General features: G+C 47.9%; 1 protein-coding gene across 1 annotated transcript in view; it reads right to left on the bottom strand.

Moving 5' to 3' along the window:
• The window catches only part of LOC135050124 (uncharacterized protein C3orf38-like), a 35,135-nt gene extending 28,951 nt beyond the window's left edge, over positions 1–6,184 (bottom strand). Inside the window, exon 1 of the mRNA XM_063956301.1 lies at positions 5,969–6,184. Within this exon, the coding sequence (XP_063812371.1) occupies positions 5,969–6,092 (124 nt within the window). The 5' untranslated portion in view covers positions 6,093–6,184. The remainder of the gene's footprint in view (positions 1–5,968) is intronic.
• Between the last annotated feature and the right edge of the window lie 12,984 nt (positions 6,185–19,168).

Here is a 19,168-nt window from a genome sequence, read left to right on the forward strand (position 1 = left end):
GATCTTGATCTTTCCCTATTTTTGGAACCTCAACATTTTTGTTCTCCATATTTTAATAGGCACAACTAAAAGGCACCTCAGGTAAACAATGGAGATGGATGGATACTAGTATACTTATGGATGGACGAGCGACTGCCGATACAGAGGTAGCTACAGCCGTGGACTACCGTACTGCGTCTGCTGCTAATATAGACTGGATGATAATGATATAAAAAATATATATATATCACTACTGCAGCCGGGCAGGTATATATTATAAAATGACGGACCTGCTGGACACTGTCAGCAGCACTGCAGACTCCTAAAGTAAGCTACTAGTATCAAGAAGATAGAAAAAAAAAAAAAACACCACAGGTAGGTGGTATACAATTATGGATGGACGAGCGACTGCCGACACAGAGGTAGCTACAGCCGTGGACTACCGTACTGCGTCTGCTGCTAATATAGACTGGATGATAATGATATAAAATATATATATATATCACTACTGCAGCCGGACAGGTATATATTATATAATGACAGACCTGCTGGACACTGTCAGCAGCACTGCAGACTCCTAAAGTTAGCTACTAGTAGTATCAAGAAGATAGAAAAAAAAAAAACACCACAGGTAGGTGGTATACAATTATGGATGGACGAGCGACTGCCGACACAGAGGTAGCTACAGCCGTGGACTACCGTACTGCGTCTGCTGCTAATATAGACTGGATGATAATGATATAAAAAATATATATATATCACTACTGCAGCCGGACAGGTATATATTATATAATGACGGACCTGCTGGACACTGTCAGCAGCACTGCAGACTCCTAAAGTAAGCTACTAGTATCAAGAAGATAGAAAAAAAAAAAACACCACAGGTAGGTGGTATACAATTATGGATGGACGAGCGACTGCCTACACAGAGGTAGCTACAGCCGTGGACTACCGTACTGCGTCTGCTGCTAATATAGACTGGATGATAATGATATAAAAAATATATATATATCACTACTGCAGCCGGACAGGTATATATTATATAATGACGGACCTGCTGGACACTGTCAGCAGAATGCGTTTATAGAATAAAAACACCACACGACGAGTGTTTAACTTTTTCAGGCAGACAATCACAATATACTGGTGATCAGACAGTGGTCACTGGTCAGTCACACTGGCAGTGGCACTCTGGCAGCAAAAGTGTGCACTGTTAAATAATATGTACTCCTGCTACTGCTCCCCAGTCTCCAAGCTGTGTGAGCACTGAGCACTCAGCACAGTCAGATAAACATAGATGATGCAGCACACTGAGGCTGAGCACAGATATGGTATACTGTTACTGTGTCAGTGTATCGTTTTTTTTCAGGCAGAGAACGGATTATATTAAATAATAATATAATAAAACTGCACTGGTGGTCACTGGTCAGTCACTAGTAAACTCTGCACTCTCTGAGTACTCCTAAGCTCCAGTAAATCAAGTGTCTCACTCTCACTCTCTCTCTTCTAATCTAAATGGAGAGGACGCCAGCCACGTCCTCTCCCTATGAATCTCAATGCACGTGTGAAAATGGCGGCGACGCGCGGCTCCTTATATAGAATCCGAGTCTCGCGATAGAATCCGAGCCTCGCGAGAATCCGACAGCGGGATGATGACGTTCGGGCGCGCTCGGGTTAGCCGAGCAAGGCGGGAAGATCCGAGTCTGCCTCGGATCCGTGTAAAAAGGCTGAAGTTCGGGGGGGTTCGGATTCCGAGGAACCGAACCCGCTCATCACTAATTTCTAGGCCTCCTAGTTTGAAGCTCCACCAATATCATGTGGATAGGTCCTTAATATGTTTTAACATTTCCAACCCCCGAAAGCCGGGAAATTGGGAAGTGACATGGAACAACCGAACCATGACATTCTCACACAGAGCCGATAGAATGGCCATAGACTCAGAGCTTATACGCCAAATAGCCAACAGTGGAAAATATTCCCAATATAGGTACACTCTAGGAAGTAGGCCCATGCGAGTTGGAGAAGTATCACCAGGATACTGTGCGCATATCATACAACCTGATACGTGTACTAGACAGATGAGCGAATTAGGGATAGGATTTTTCACTTGGAAGGTTTGTAATATGATGATGTCATATTCTGTCCCATATGTCCTCCCCGATGATGCATATTTCATATGTGGGAGGAAGGCGTATAAGTGGCTTGCCCCAAACTCAGAGGGATTGTGTTACATTGGAAGAGTGTTACCGGAAGTAATGACCATTACCCATGATAGAATGAAAGACGTTCACCGCAATGCTCAAGCTCCTTACACTCACACCCATTATGAACACATTGTAAAGAGACACCTTATAGATAGGACAGAGCATGCAGCCTCTGATTTGATCCACGAATCCACCGGGATTCAACTCCTGCTTGCGCTAGATATCACCCGTACCGCCAGAGGAGTTATAAATTTTAGGTATATTACCGCGCTAGCGAACCTGATAGACAATATCACCGAGATGTATGATGACACCTTTAGATATACTGGGAGAGAATTGCAAGCTTACAAAACGGAACTGATCCAGCACAGGATGGTTCTCAATTACATCACAGCAGTGACAGGAGGGTATTGTGTCACCCTAGCAACTCAGTATGGAGTGAAGTGTTGTACGTATATCACAAACAGCAATGAGTACCCAACCGAGGTCATAGATCAAAAGATGGACGATATCTTGCAATTGAAGTGGGAGTTCCGAAGGAGACACAACCTTACCCTTGCTTCTGTGGGTAATGAACTGACCGGCTGGGTATCATGGTTGAACCCACGCAATTGGTTCTCAGGTTTAGGAGAATGGGCCCAAAATGTTATCGTTGCTGTAGGGAAATTCCTCTAATGTATCCTAGGAGTTGTCATAATGATTGGTTTGATATTCAGATGTGTTCGAATTTTAATGAATTGCAAGCGTAGTACCAAATTGATGAGTTTGAGGAGCGAGGGCATTGTAACAACAACTAGTTTAATTTATGACCCAGCAATCGAGACAATGTTGTGATAAGACGTGATTCCACGGTCCGTTTCTTTCACCCGTTTCTCCTTTGTTTTTCTCCAAGGTAAAAAGACACCGACTCGGAAGAAGATTTTGATGACCCATTATACAGACCATTGATGAACTTTGTCACAGCTATTTGATGAACTGTTACAGACTTTAATTTTATGGACACTTGAAGAGCTTTGCTTGTCACACAGCAAAGATACAGCAATCCGGACAAGACTTCAACAAGACATCAACAAGACTCCAACAGACGCCCAAGGACGACCACACATATATATTCATACGAATGCATTTATAACGCATGTTTCTTATCTTCATCTCTTCTATCTTCAGGTAGTGGCACACATAGTCGACAGGTGATATAGACACATGTATTAGCACTCACATATTTTTCCCCCTTCATGTATCATCAACTAATGTGCACCCCATTTGTTGGAACTAAAAGCCGAAAAGAGCTCGGTAGAGTTTGTTAGCCCACTTACAGACCCTTAATACAGGATAAGAAGGATTCAATGTATACTTCGCAATACCTCGAAGCTTATTTTTAGAACATGTACGGCACGATGATACATGACCCCTCAGACATGGATTTCATACATACATGCTTTTTACTATCTCACTAGGTCATACATTTCCCACCTTCTCCTCTCCTCCCTACTCCCAATCATAATAAGGTATTTCATGGTAATATATTTTTCTGCATAATTGTTTAGATAATGGCAGTTATTGTTGACTGCCAAAGGGTGGACTGTCAAAGTTGAAAAATATCCTGATACATATGCCTTGTACTAACCCCTCATGCACATGCCCGCTGCATGTGCACACCCTCTGCCATGCATGCACATATCCGCAATTTGCGTAAGATCGCTCCGGCGATCACGCGCGGCGTATGCGCATTTACGGTAGAGTTTGTAAGCGTCTAGCGGGCGACTCGATCATAACATATTTAACTCATATAGCGTATATTATAGTGAACATTCCCCTTAACAATGTTAGAAAGTATGTTTAGTGTAAATGGTTCTTGGACCGAGAAATTCCTCTTTGCATGATAGGAAGGGTCAGATAAAGGTAGAACGGTGGTGTCTAGTATCCAGCTGTAGAGTATTTTATTAGTAATATTTCGGTGTTGGTTAGGAAGAGATTGCTCGCTCCTGCGCATAGTTATGTACAAAAGTCGTTTATAGATATTTACTGTATTTGCTGTTCATTACCCATGCGGCGGGAATCCTAAGGATACCTCCCACCTGAGCAGTTGGAGAAAGGCACAGCCCACCTGTTCGAACCCACCTATGACCTTTTGTTATAATGCAGAGACACATTCCTGTGTCCAATGAACCATGAGATTATAGGGACCATTGTATTGTTACTGTATGTTGTGTATATAAAGACCACCATTGCCTGTCCAGTCACTCACTCTCTCTGCAACGTTTTCACATTGAAGGCTGAGGGCTGGATTCAGGACGCGCCTGCGAATCATTCCCACGTGTGTAAGTTCTCTGTAGTCAATTTTTTATCCTTTCTGTTTGCCATTTGTTCTCATTGTGTACACATTCTGTTTTCTTGTGTTTGCGATCGTTCGCTATTGTTCATATTATTCCTCGTTATTCTGTTTAGATTTTGTTAGTTTTGTAGTGTATAAGCTGTACTGTTTTTCCCCTTTTTACTCAAATAGAATCATCCACTGGGTGTTAGAGCCTAAGTGGTTTTTGTATCCTAACCAGGTCTTGTGTTTTCACTAGTTACTGTAAAGGGTTTTCTGAGCGTCTCAATCGCTCAAACAGCTTCTCATATAATCAAGGTTAATAAGCATTACATCGTTATGGTATTTCATTGCCAAGGTTTAAAGTGTAAAGCGTAACCTTAAGGTGTGTTGTTACTAAGGGATACTGTGTAACATTCTGTGAGCGTGCGTGTCGCTCGTGCGTCGCGCCCACGGCCTAGCGTCTGCTACGCTAGGTGCGTACCCTTACGATACTCAGTGCGCCAATAGCGTACTTAGTCCATAATAGAATATAGCTTCATGTTTTTAGGTAATAACTGACTTTATCAATAGATAGATAGATAGATAGATAGATAGATAGATAGTATCTGCATCAAAATTTGCTCTAAGGATATGAAAGCTATAGATAGATAAAGGACAAATGCAGTGGGGTACCAATAATGGGTGCATTAAGGGGGCTACTCTGCTCATCCTACACCTGGCACATGTGCAGAAGATATTACCATCAGAAGACAATCACTTCGATACCTTCGATGGTGACAAACAATGGAACACGGGCATCAAATGGTAAAAATACTGCCATTGAAAGAAAAAACATTGATGGCATGCAAAAAACTAAAAAACAAACATCACTACACAGCTGTCTGTACCATATCTCCGGAGGGAGGGAGCCCACATAAAAAAAACCAACCCTGCCACACAGGCCCCCTCACGTCTAAAAATAGTTACCCGTGCATAGAAAAAGATCAATCCATCTACAGTATCCCTCTCTATATCTACCTCTATCTAAAGATGTGTACACACGGTGAGATAAATCCTTTCGGTTTTGACTATATAGTAAAAATCGGAAGGAAAGTTAGTGCAAATCGGAAGTTGTTATGACGCTTGCAATACCGTTTCGATCCCAATGCGCGGTCCTGCGGGGTCGGTTTCGCAAGGCTAGATAGACTGTGCAGGCAAGTCAATCTTGACTATCTAGTGTACTATCCAGTACAAAGTATAGTAAAAATTGGCACTTAGTCAAAATCGTACATAGACAAAATCGAAAGTACAGATAGTCAAAATCTGTGCTATCGGGGCTCTGGGGGAGTTCAAGGGAAATCGCATAGTCCAAATCAGGCATAGCAATGATCTCACCGTGTGTATGCACCTTCAGTATAAGCAATTATTCTAATGGATATTTGTCTGTTGTGCAGCATAATGTACACGTGCTTTGAGTTCAGCCTCTCACCTTCCTTATTGCTCCTCGTCCTCTTCTTCCCTGTTACGGTCTTTGCCAAGAGCTTTAATACTTGGTAGTCCAATTTCTCCAGTACCTGGGTGCAGCCCGTCTCCTCCCGGACACTTAAAGTCATACTGCCACCTACACTGTGCTGATAGGGGTCCTTGTGTCACTGACACTATGAGGAGCAGAGAGAAACGAAACTGAGAAGCAGATACCAAGTACCAACCCAGGAAGCACAGGAGCAACTTCTGCAGCCGCACCCACAGAGCCTGGAGCTGTCCTCTGCTGCAATGAGAAGAGGAACTGTGTGTACATTAGGCCAATCAGCTCCTAACTGATATGTGTTTGAAAAATGACATTTGGAGCTTATTGGCTGGAGCACCATTTATCATACGCGACGAGTTTTAAAACTTGTTTCATATGATAAAACTTGTTGATAAATGGGCCCCATTATATAATAATGCTGCGAAGCAGCCCCGTGCTTCTATATCATCTCACAGCAGCACAGCCCATCTGTGGGGAAAGGACAGTGTCAGTATGAAGAAGGGGAAGGAAAAGAATGGTCATATGTGGTGCACAAATAATAAAGTAAAATGTAACTGTTACTGATCGTATTTAATATTAGTGGGTAATAGTAAAATCAGTGCAATAAAATACAGGCATGTATAGTGTGTGAACGTTAACAAAAAAGGGATTAAAACAGGCTGTACTCGGTCTGCCTCCTCAACTGTCTCTATGTCCTGTGTGTTCATTGTACATATGTAACTTCTAATTGGTATCCGGTTGATAGTTAGACAGTCAATAGATAGACACCATATGTTAGATAGACATTAGGTCGACAGGGTCAAAAGGTCGACATGAAAAAGGTAGACAGTACAAAATGTTGACAGGGTCAAAAGGACAACATGAAAATGGTCAACATAAAAAAAAAGATAGACAAATGTTTTTCTTAAATTTGACATGTTTTTGGACTATTTCATACCTTCTCTATCCATGTCGGCATAGAGTTGGTTATAAACGTTGTGGCCAGCGCAGCGAGCCACCGAGACTGAAGTGTGGCGAGCGAAGCGGGCCCCAAAGGGTATGCCTTTCTACAATTGGGGTCCCAGATGACAAAACTATCCACACAAACTACAAAAATGGATAAAAACATGGTGTCTACCTTTTTCTGTCAACCTTTTTCATGTCGACCTTATGACCCTTATGTGACACCACATTAGCCACTAACAGTCTTTCCTTATAATAGGGGGTAATTTAGACCTGATCGTAGCAACAAATTTGTTAGCAAATGGGAAAAACTATGTGCACCGCAAAGGGAGGGGGGGGGGGGGATATAACGTGCAGAGAGAGTTAGATTTGGGTGGGTTATATTGTTTCTGTGCAGGGTAAATACTGGCTGCTTTACTTTTACACTGCAATTTAGATTTCAGTTTGAACACACCCCACCCAAATCTAACTCTCTTTGCACATGTTATATCTGCCCCCGCCCCCTCCCCCCCCTGCAGTGCACATGGTTTTGCCCATCTGTTAATAATTTTGCTGCTACGATCAGGTCTGAATTAGGCCCAGGGGCAGATTGGGATGCTGGGTCCCCGGATCAGATCCCGGGGAGCTGGGTCCCCTGCTGCCCCCATTAGCCGTTCTCCCTCAACGCATGGCTGCTGCAATCAGAGCTTCTGCACATGAGCACTAGCTCATTAAAGCCGGAGCCGCGGTAGGGTCCTGTGTTCGCTGGCCGCACAAAGCGCTCGTCATTTATTGCAGTCCTCTTAGCTCCACCTCCTGCACCCCAGCTCCCGTGCTGTCCTTCTCCTCACCGCGCTGCTGCTGAGTGCCAGGCTTCCTTCGAGTGAAGACAGCGTTTGGCTGCTGAGTTTACTGTGGTGGTGGGGGGAGGGGGGGGGGGGGTGGTGGCAGCTTCTGGGTGAACACTTGGGATGTGGGACAACGGGCGTGTGTTTGTGGGGGGTTTGGTTAAAGAAACTGCTGGGTGGGTGCTTGGGGGGCGGTGGGCATTATAAAAGTGACATTATCCTTATAATAACAAAGGATACTATTAATGTAGCAGGAGATGAACAACAAAGTATTTTTGTTTTCCATCACCTTACTTAAATGAAGACACGAGATGAATAAATAATTGTAATATATTGTATTGATATGTTTATTGGTTATCTCCTACTACATTAATAGTACCTTGTTCTAGAGTTATATGCTGCGGCGGATTGGCATGCTGGGACGCCAGACAAGATTCCGTTTGGCTGGTCCAGATGTTCACTCCATGGCTGCCGTCATCCCCCACGCTGACCAGCTGCAGCGATCGGAGCTTAGCTCTGATAGCGGCAGCCAGGCCCGGCACTACCCGCTCAGCAAGGGTTTACAAAGCATGGAGGTGCCTGCCTGGAGAGGCGCTCTCCCTGCTCTGCTACCCTGCTGCTGTCTGCGACTCTGCAGTGACATGCAGTGTTACGGCCGCTGATGCATCTGTCAAACTCTGAGAGGCACTGGTGCCGGCAGCGTCAGCTGGGAAGTGCGGTTCTCCTCTACAGTCCCTCCCTCTCCTCAGTGGCGGATCCTGATCGCCGCAGCCCGGCAAGCTGGAGAGGAGACAGACAGAAGCCGGACATTAGGACTCGGCGGCTTGCCAGAGCCCTGACGTCATGTTCTGCGCATGTGCGGCAACCGTGATCACCTGCTTCTTGTACAGCAGGAAATGCCAGCCGCATAGCAAAGGACAGGACCCCGCGCTGCCAGTGACATAAGAGCAGTGGCCGCCCACCTGCATTTCCACAGGATAACATCTACATTCTGCATCCGCTTCATTCCTGCACAGAGCCCTGGGAGTGGCAGGATAGGATGCCAGTGATGGAGAAAACAGCTACTTCTACATGAGTCCATCCAGGTCAGTGGCTAATGGTGGGGGAGCAGACATGGAATGTACATTGTCACCCTGTGCATGACCCACTGTCCTGCCGTCCTGTGTATATGTCCCTTCTGTCACCACCTTCACCCCGTACGTACGTCCCCTCTGTCACCCCTATATGTATGAACCCTCCATCACCCCCGTACGTACGTCCCCTCCGTCACCTTGAGTGCATGACCCACTGTCACTGTGTATGTCCCCTTTGTCACTCCCGTGTACATACCCTCAAGTGCATGACCCACTGTCACTCCCGTGTATGTCCCCTCCGTCACCCCGTGTATGTCCCCTGTGTCACTGTCACCCTGCATGACAAAAAAAGAGGGATGTGGTTCATGGGGATGGCATATCATGAGAGACCACACCCCTTGGAGTGAAACCACACTGCTCTTCTGTCAGCACATGCACCTATGGCACGTGCATATATACCTAGAATTGGTCAACTCGCCCTTGCCCTGTCATGGTGCTCCTCCTATCATTTTCTTCTGGATCCGACCCTGCTCCCAACCCCCACTTCTCCCTTTCTGCTCCTCCTGGCTGCACCTGTATATTTCCTCAGCCCCGCAGGAGGGAAGTCAGCGGCCACTGGGCACTAGGACACAGCGGCATGCTGGAGTCCCAACAGGCGCTGCCTGCTTCCAATGGCCGTTAACTTCAGCCAGCCAGTACACACAACATAAGACCCCGCACAGACAGGAAACACACTACAGTGGTGGCCAGCCAGGTCAGTGGCTAATGGGGTGAGGGGAAAATAATATGGGGGCTGTCCATACTAGATTTATAGGGGAATGCATTGTCTCCATGTGTATTGTTTGTCCCTCTGTCATCCCACATATATGCACCTGTGTGACCCTGCATATGTCCCTGTCATCCCACATAAATGCCCCTGTATCACCCTGCATATGTCTCTGTCACCCCACATATATGCCCCTCTGTCACTCTGTGTATGTCCCTCTATCACCCCACTCATATGTCCCTCTGTCACTCTGTGTTTGTGTGTCACAGTCACCCTGTGTATGCCCCTATGTCACCCTGTGTATCTCCCCGTCTGTGTCACCCGATGCGTGTGTGTGTGTGTGTGTGTGTGTGTGTGTGTGTGTGTGTATGTATATATATATTATATATACATATTTCTCTTACGTCCTAGGGGATGCTGGGGTCCACATTAGTACCATGGGGGTATAGAGATGGGTCCTCTAGGAGACATTGGCACTTTAAGAGTTTGAGAGTGTGGGCTGGCTCCTCCCTCTATGCCCCTCCTACCAGACTCAGTTTAGAAAATGTGCCCGGAGGAGCTGGTCATTTCTAGGGGAGCTCCTAGAGCTTCTTTAGTTTTAAAAAAGTGGAGAGCGGAGCGGAGCTTCTCCTCAGAGCGGACCCAGCAGCGTTCAGCGCCATTTTCCTGCCTGCAGATCCTATACAGAGACGCTGACAGGGGAAGTTGTCCCTCCAAGCAACTCCAGCTATCCTGTGTGGTACAAGGGGGTTGTAGAAGGGGGGGAGGCTGTGTAAATGCTGTGTAGTCTAGTAAGGTACACAGTAAGCGCCAGGTAGTTGTATTATATCTACCTTGGGAAGCGCTGTGTATGGGTTGGCTCCAATCTCTGTGTCTCTCTGTGGCATTCTTGGGGGGGGGGGGGGAACTGTGTCTGATATTTCCCTGTGTGTGTGTGGGTGTTGTTGTCTCACATTGCCATGTCTAGAGACTCTGTTTCTTATGCTGCAGAGGACATTAACTCTCAGGAGGAATCCATTCCATGTACACAGGAATGTAGTACATTGTCTCAGATGCCTATTGCTGAGCCTAAGTGGTTAACCTCTATTAAGGGAACGATCTCTCAAATCTCTACTAGGGTAGCTCATACTGAGACTAAAACTCAAGTTTTAAAGAAGTCTATGGCAGTTTGGTCAGGTTCTGTTCCTATTCCTTCAAAATCACCTAGCATATACCCACAGAAACGTGCACTTGTCCAGATTATGCAAGATGACACAGATACCAACTCTGACAAAGCAGACGGTGATGGGGATGTGCTGAGGGGTGCGGCATCCCTTGCAAAGGGGGTGCAGCTCATGATTGAGGCCATTAGAGATGTGTTAAATATTACTGACACAACACCTGAGCAGGCTGAGGAGGCTTACTTCACAGATAATAAGAGAGCCTCGCTAACCTTCCCTGTGTCTAAAGAATTAAACACTTTATTTGAAAAATCCTGGGAAAACCCGGAGAACAAAATTCCAGATTCCTAAAAGGATTCTGGTTGCTTTCCCCTTCTATGAGGAAGGTAGAAAAAAAAAAAAAAAAGATTTTAATTACCTACCGGTAAATCCTTTTCTCGTAGTCCGTAGAGGATGCTGGGGTCCATATTAGTACCATGGGGTATAGATGGATCCACCAGGAGATATTGGCACTTTAAGAGTTTAACAGTGTGGGCTGGCTCCTCCCTTTATGCCGCTCCTACCAGACTCAGTCTAGAAACTGTCCCCGAAGAGACGACATACTTCGAGAGAAGGAAATACACAGATAGTGGCGAGATTCATACCAGCTCACACAACAGGCAAATCCGGCAAACATGCCGGAAAACTCAGCAACAGCTGAACAGTACTGAAACAGTAAAAAAACGCAGAACTTACCTAGGAACCAGGCAGTACTGAACTAAATAACTAATGCAGGAAAACGACGCGATGGGCATCCTCTATGGACTACGAGAAAAGGATTTACCGGTAGGTAATTAAAATCCTATTTTCTCTTACATCTTATAGGCCCTACACACTGGCCGATTTGTTTGAAAGATATGAACGATCTCCTTCATAAATGAACGAGAACTCGTTCATATCTTTCAGTGTGGAGGCTCCAGTGATGAACGATGCGCGGCCCCGCGCTCGTTCATCGCTGGTCCCCCGTTGGCTGTGCATGCAGGCCAATATGGACGATCTCGTCCATATTTGCCTGCACTTCAATGGAGCCGCGTGACGGGGGGAGTGAAGAAACTTCACTCCCCCCGTCACTGCCCCCCCGCAGCTGGGTTGCTCGTCGGCCGTATCAGCTCGGCGGCGGATCGGCCAGTGTGTAGGGCCCTTTAGAGGATGCTGGGGTCCATATTAGTACCATAGGGATGTACCAAAGCTCCCAGAATGGGAGGGAGAGTGCGGAGGCTCCTGCAAAACTGCTTGACCAAACTTGAGGTCATCAGAGGCCAGAGTATCGAACCTGTAAAATTGGTGAACCTGATCCAGCGTGAAATCAACTGCTTAGAAGCCGGACACCCAATTTTCTTGGGAATCATAGACGACAAACAGAGAGTCAGATTTCCTATGACGAGCCGTCCTCTTCACATAAATCTTCAAAGCACTCACAACATCCAAGGCCTTTGAAGCAAGTGAGGAGTCAGTAGCCACTGGCACCACAATAGGTTGGTTGATATGAAAAGCTGACACAACCTTAGGAAGGAACTGCGGACGAGTCCTGGGTTCCGCCCTATCTTCATGGAAGACCGGATAGGGACTTTTACATGACAAAGCCCCCAATTCCGACACGCGTCAAGCAGAAGCTAAGGCCAACAAAGTAATCGCCTTCCACGTGAGAAATTTGATTTCAGCCTCCTGTTAGAGACCCAAACCAATCCGATTGCAGGAACTGTAATACCACATCAAGATCCCAGGGTGCCGTTTGTGCAACAAAGGGAGACTGGATGTGCAGAACCCCTTTCAAAAAGGTCTGAATGTCAGGGAGGACAGCCAATTGTTTTTGGAAGAAAATGGACAAAGCTGAGATCTGGACCTTGATGAAGCCCAATCTCAGGTGCATATCCACACCTGCTTGCAGGAAAAGGAGAAAACGTCCAAGTTGAAACTCCACCGCAGGAAATTTCTTGGATGCACACCAAGACACATACTTTTTCCAAATTCGATGGTAATGTTTAGACGTTACCCCCTTCCTAGCCTGTATCAGGGTAGGAATAACCTCGCTCAGAATACCCTTTTGAGCTAAGATCTGGCGCTCAACCGCAATGCTGTCATACGTAGCCGTGGTAAGTCTTGATAAGCGAACGGCCCCTGCAGTAGCAGATCCTCTCGAAGAGGTAGAGGCCTTGGATCTTCCAGTAGAAGATCCAGCAGATTCACGTACCAAGCCCTCCTTGGCCAGTCCAGAGCAATGAGGATTGCCAGAACCTTTGTTCATTTTACAAGTTGAAAAACTTTTGGAATCAGAGGAAGTGGAGGGAACACAAACACTGACGTGAACACCCACGGTGTTACCAGTGCGTCCACTGCCACTGTCTGCGGGTCTCTCGACCTGGAACAGTACCTCCGCAGCTTTTTGTTGAGGCGGGAGGCCATCATGTCTATGTGAGGAACCCCCCACCAACCGGTTACCTCCTCGAACACCTCTGGGTGGAGGCCCCACTCTCCTGGATGGAGATCGTGTCTGCTGAGGAAGTCTGCTTCCCAGTTGTCTACTCCCGGAATAAAGAATGCTGACATCGCCATCGCGTGTCTTTCCACCCAGAGGAGGATTTTTGACACCTCTGACATTGCAGCCCTGCTCTACGTTCTGCCCTGTCGGTTTATGTAGGCCACTGTGGTCACGTTGTCTGACTGCACCTGAACAGCCCGATCCTGCAGGTGTACTGCTTGAAGAAGGCAGTTGTATATGGCTCTTAGCTCCAGGATGTTTATTGGGAGAAGGGATTCTTGATTTGACCACCTTCCTTGGAAGGGTTCCCCCTGAGCGACTGCTCCCCAACCTCTTAGACTTGCATCCATGGTTAGAAGGATCCAGTCCTGAACTCCAAACCTTCAGCCTTCCAGAAGGTGTGGTAGTTGTAGCCACCAGAGGAGCGAAATCCTGGCTTTCGGTGACAGACGTATCCTCTGCTGCATGTGTAGGTGAGATCCCGATCCCTGGTCCAAGAGATCCAGCTGAAAGGATCGAACATCAAACCTTCCATACTGCAGAGTCTCGTAGGAGGCAACCATCTTTCCCAGAAGGCGGATGCACTGATGAACCGATACCCGGGTAGGCTTCAAGACATCCCGGACCATTGTTTGAATCACCAACGCTTTCTCCACCGGTAGAAACACCCTCTGCACCTCTGTGTCGAGGATCATCCCCAGGAAAGACAGTCTCCTTGTCGGCTCCAGATGAGACTTTGTAAGGTTTAGAATCCAACCATGCTCCTTGAGCAGAGTCATGAGAGCAATGGATCTTAACAACTTCTCCCTGGACGACGCCTTGATCAGTAGATCGTCCAGATACGGAATTATGTTCACCCCCTGCTTGCTGAGGAGAACCATCATCTCTGCCATCACCTTGGTGAAGACCCTCGGTGCCGTGGAGAGACCGTACGGCAGTGCCTGAAACTGATAGTGATCGTCTAACAGTGCAAACCTGAGATAGGCCTGATGCGGCGACCAAATGGGAATGTGGAGGTACGCATCCTTGATGTCCAGGGACACCAGGAACTCCCCCTCCGTCAGTTGAGATGACAGCTCTCAGAGACTCCATCTTAACTTTGAAGTCCCTGAGATAAGGATTCAAAGATTTCAAGTACAGGATTGGCCTTACCGAACCATCCGGTTTCGGTACCACAAAAAGGTTCGAATAGTAACCTTTGTTCCACTGATGAGGCGGAACTGGAACAATGACCTCGGACACTACCAATTTACGGATAGCGTCCAGAAGAATCGTTCTGTCTGCTAGCAAAGCTGCTAAGCCTGATTTGAAGAAACGGTGAGGCAGGAGAGTTTGAAATGCCAGCCTGTACCCCCTGGACACAATATCTTGTATCCAAGGGTCCAGGCCAGACGACACCCAGACGTGGCTGAAATGCCGGAGTTTTGCTCCCACCTGACCTTCCTCCAGGCTGTGCGGTCCACCGTCATGCGGAGGACTTTGAGGCGCCAAAAGCAGGCTTCTGGTCTTGGGAACCTGCGGGAGCAGGCTTTTTTCCTTTAGCACGACCACCTCTGAAGAAGGTGTGAGATGGCTTGTTCTTTCTAGGCCTCGAGGGCCGAAAGGATTGTGACGTGGCTGGTGTAAAAGGGCTTCTTCGTAGCCGGTGCAGCCGAGGGGAGAAAAGGAGTATTACCCATGGTAGCCGTGGCAATCCACGCATCCAGTGCCTCCCCAACCAGAGCCTGACTTGTATAGGGTAGGCCCTCCACACTTTTCCTGGATTCCGCGTCCGCAGACCATTGGCGCAGCCAAAGACCCCTGCGAGCCGAGACTGACATGGAGGAGATCCCTGCAGCCATGGAACCCAGGTCCTTCATGGAATCTACCAGGAACCCTGCAGAATTTTGAATGTTACGTAAAAATAAATCAACGTCACCTCTATCCATCGTAGTCAAGTCCTACTGCAGAGTGATTGACTACCTGGCTATAGCTTTAGAAATCCATGTACAGGCAATAGTGGGCCGCAGTATGGCCCCTGAAGCCGTGTAAATGGATTTGAGCGTAGCATCCACCTTGCGATCTGCCGGGTCCTTCAATGCTGTAGATCACAGGATGGGTAAAACCACCTGTTTTGACAGCCTGGAGACATAGGCGTCAACTATAGGCGGAGACTTCTTCTGGGAAGGGAAAAGCAACCAGGACCCTTTTAGGGATCTGGAATTTTTTCTCCCGGTTTTCGCAGGCTTTTTCAAATATAGCATTTAATTCCTTTGATGCTGCGAAGGTGAGAGGGGCCTTCTTACTGTCTGTGAAAAAGGCCTCCTCAACCTGCTCAGGAGGTGTGTCAGAAATATGCAACACATCCCGTACGGCCTCAATCATCAACTGCACCCCCTTAGCAAGTGATGCCGTCCCCCTCGACACGTCCCCACCACCGTCTGCAGTGTCAGAATTGGTATCCGTGTCATCCTGCATAATTTTGGCAAGTGCACGTTTGTGAGAATGTACCGCAGGGGACCCCGAGGGAGCAGTATCAGACCATACAGCCATAGAGGATTGCAATACCTGAGTTGCATGCTCAGTCCTTGTAACCCTTTCAGAAATCTGAGAAATAGTCCCCTTAAGAGAGGCTAACCACTCCGGTTCTCTAGCTGGGATCTGCGCTACAACAGTGCAATCCTGCTTACATGGGATGGGATTTTCCTGAGAAGATATATCCTCTGCAGCATATGAGACAGAGTCTCTAGACATGTTTGCTTGTACACCCCACACAGAGATTGGAGCCAACCCACACACAGCGCTATTACAGGTATAGGGAGACCCTAAACCAGCGCTGACTGTGTCCCTTAATAGGTGACACAGTCTTCTACAGCCTCCCTTCCCTTCTACAACCCCCTGGTACCATACATATAGCTGGAGTTGCTCTGGAGGGGGTGTTCATCCACTTGCATCCGTCTGCAAGCAGGGAAATGGTGCTGAACGCTGATGGGTCCGCTCTGAGAAGCTCCGCCTCCTTAATGGCACTATCTTGCCTTTTCTGAGATTATACTGGCCTGAGGATTTTTGTGCTGGCTGAGATCAGCAGACCCCGACAGGCTTTTTGGTCAGTGTAGGGTTCAGGCGCCGGCTCAGGGCGCCCCTCACAGCGCTGCATCCAGGTACCGCTGAGCCATCCCGGAGCGCAGTTAATACTGCGCTCCTACCCTGATGCCGCCATCTTCACACCGACCCCCCGCTTGTTACGGGGGGTCGTGACTCACTCGGCACAACTTCAGCTCTGCAAGGGGTTGGCGGCATGCTGCTGGGGTGAGCGTTCCCCTGCGGCGGGGAGCGATCTATCCCCTCTGAAGCTCAGCGTCCAGTCAGCGGAGACAGTAGCTCAGACCCCGCAGGGCGGACACTGCTTCCCCCCTCAATCCCTCGATGCAGGGAGGTTGTTGCCAGCAGCCTCCCTGTAAAATTAAAAACTCTAAAATAAACTTTCACTAAGAAAGCTCTGTAGAGCTCCCCTAGCTGTGACCAGCTCCTCCGGGCACATTTTCTAAAACGGAGTCTAGGAGGGGCATAGAGGGAGGAGCCAGCCCACACTGTTAAACTCTTAAAGTGCCAATGGCTCCTGGTGGAGCCGTCTATACCCCATGGTACTAATATGGACCCCAGCATCCTCTAGGATGTAAGAGAAAAATGGGAAAACCCACCCATAGTTGACGCACCTGTTTCCAGACTGTCGAAAAAGGTGGTTTTACCTGTCCCTGGGTCTACCGCGTTAAAAGAACCGGCTGATCGTAAGATTGACACTACGCTCAAATCCATATACACTGCTTTAGGGGTAGCGCTGAGGCCTACTATTGCCTGCGCATGGATCTCTAAAGCTATAGTAAAGTGGTCAGGCACGTTACTAGAGGATTTGGATTAAATGGATAGAAGTGACATTTAATTATTTTTACGTAACAAACAGGATTCTGCGGGGTTCATGCTGGAATCCATGAAGGACCTGGGTACGCTGACGGCAAGGATATCTTCCATGTCTGTCTCAGCTTGCAGGGGACTCTGGCTACGCCAATGGTCTGCAGACACGGAATCCAGGAGAAGTGTGGAGAACCTACCCTACACAGGCTCTATTTGGGGAAGCGTTGGATGCGTGGATTTCCACAGCAAACGTGGGTAAGTCACATTTTCTTTCCTCAGCTACGCCTTCTACGAAGAAACCCTTTTCTTCATCTGCATCACAGTCCTTTCGGGCCGCTAAGACAAAAAAGTCCAAGCCTCCTACCACCTTCTTTAGGGGTGGGTGGGCAAAATCCAAAAAGCCTGCACCCGCAGGACTTCCGGTTCCGGCACCGCATGGAGTGACACGCTGCTTAGAAGCTCCGGTGCCTGCAGCCACTGACCTCTAACATATCACCCGCTTTGGGCGTCCATTGAGCGGTCACTCACACCGGCCCGCTCCCCGTACATCCGGCCCCCCTCTATGGACCGATTCTTAGCTCCCACGATGCAGGGAAAGCCTCCACGGGCCAAATCTGAAAGCCGCGGCTCGGCTTCCAAGATGGCCGCCGCGGCTTCTCTGGAGGCCGGAGCTCGAACGGCGGTTACCTCAGCTCCTCCCTTGGCCCCTGTGCCCAGCGTCTCTCCATCCCTTGCTGGATCCGCTGCCCTAGGCTCGTTACTGCCCTCCTCTACCCCGGGGCATTCCTTGTCCTATGAGGACATTGTTAGAGCGGTGAAAGAGACCGTCCAGCCATTATTTCAAGAACAAGCACAGCTGCATGCTGCTGCACTACAGCAAGCTGTCTTGGATATTAAAAGCCAGTATAAACAACTATCCAAGCGTGTTTTACAAGTGGAACATACTGCTGGTGAAAATTTTCAGCAAATCGCTGAACTCTCCGACATCTCCGCTAAACTGCAGAAATCAGAATACATGGTATGGTCTAAGATCGACGATCTAGAAAATAGATCGCGCAGAAACAATCTCAGGCTCATTGGGCTCCCAGAGACGATTAAGGGCCAAGCTCTTTATCACTTCCTTCGACACACACTTCCCGATCTCCTTGGAATTCAAGATATTTGCTCGGATCTCGTGGTAGAACGTGCACACAGAACAGGCCCCGGTCGCTCCGCTGCATCCAACCGACCACGTGCTGTGCTATTTCGGTGTCTTAACTACCTCCATAAAGAGGCCCTGTGGTCTGCTTCCCGCCGTATAAGAGACCTTGTTTGGGAAGATGCCAAATTATTAATCTTCCAGGACTTCTCCCCGGAGCTTACCGGGCTACGAAAGGCGTTCTCTCCCACATGCTCAAAATTAGCCCACGAGGGCCGTAAGTTTGCTCTACTCTACCCTGCACGCCTGAGGATTTTCGATGGCACGTCTTTTAAGGACTTCCACACCCCGGAGGATGCTGCCGCTTATCGTTCGGAGACCGAAGCCTCCGACCAAGTGCCGAAATAGCCGTCTTCTACAGACACTGCCCTGTAACTATCCTGCATCATTGTTGCCTGGACTTAGTCACCCTCGACATACATTTATTTCTCATCCCCACCCCGTGGACTATAAGTTCCCCTGTTAGTCTTATTTGGACCTTCTCGCTAATCCCTCAGTGGTCTTCTGGGTGATGTATATATAATCTTAAAGTGACATAAGTTTCCTCTAAGCAATGTATACCTATATGCCTGTTTCCAGTTTTATATAGTTTTATATGCTTGGATGTCTGTTTTGCCCATCCATTTAGGGGTAGGCTGATGTCATTCTGACCGCTCACTCATATCCCTTACCCCTCTCCCCCCCTCCCCCCTTCCACTCCCTATCTCCCCCTCCCTTACACCCCCCTCCCCCTACCCTCCTCCCCCCCCCCCCATCCCCTATGCTGCTCATTATAGTGGTTGCTGG

The sequence above is a fragment of the Pseudophryne corroboree genome, chromosome 2, assembly GCF_028390025.1.
Source record: "Pseudophryne corroboree isolate aPseCor3 chromosome 2, aPseCor3.hap2, whole genome shotgun sequence".
NCBI lineage: Eukaryota > Metazoa > Chordata > Amphibia > Anura > Myobatrachidae > Pseudophryne > Pseudophryne corroboree.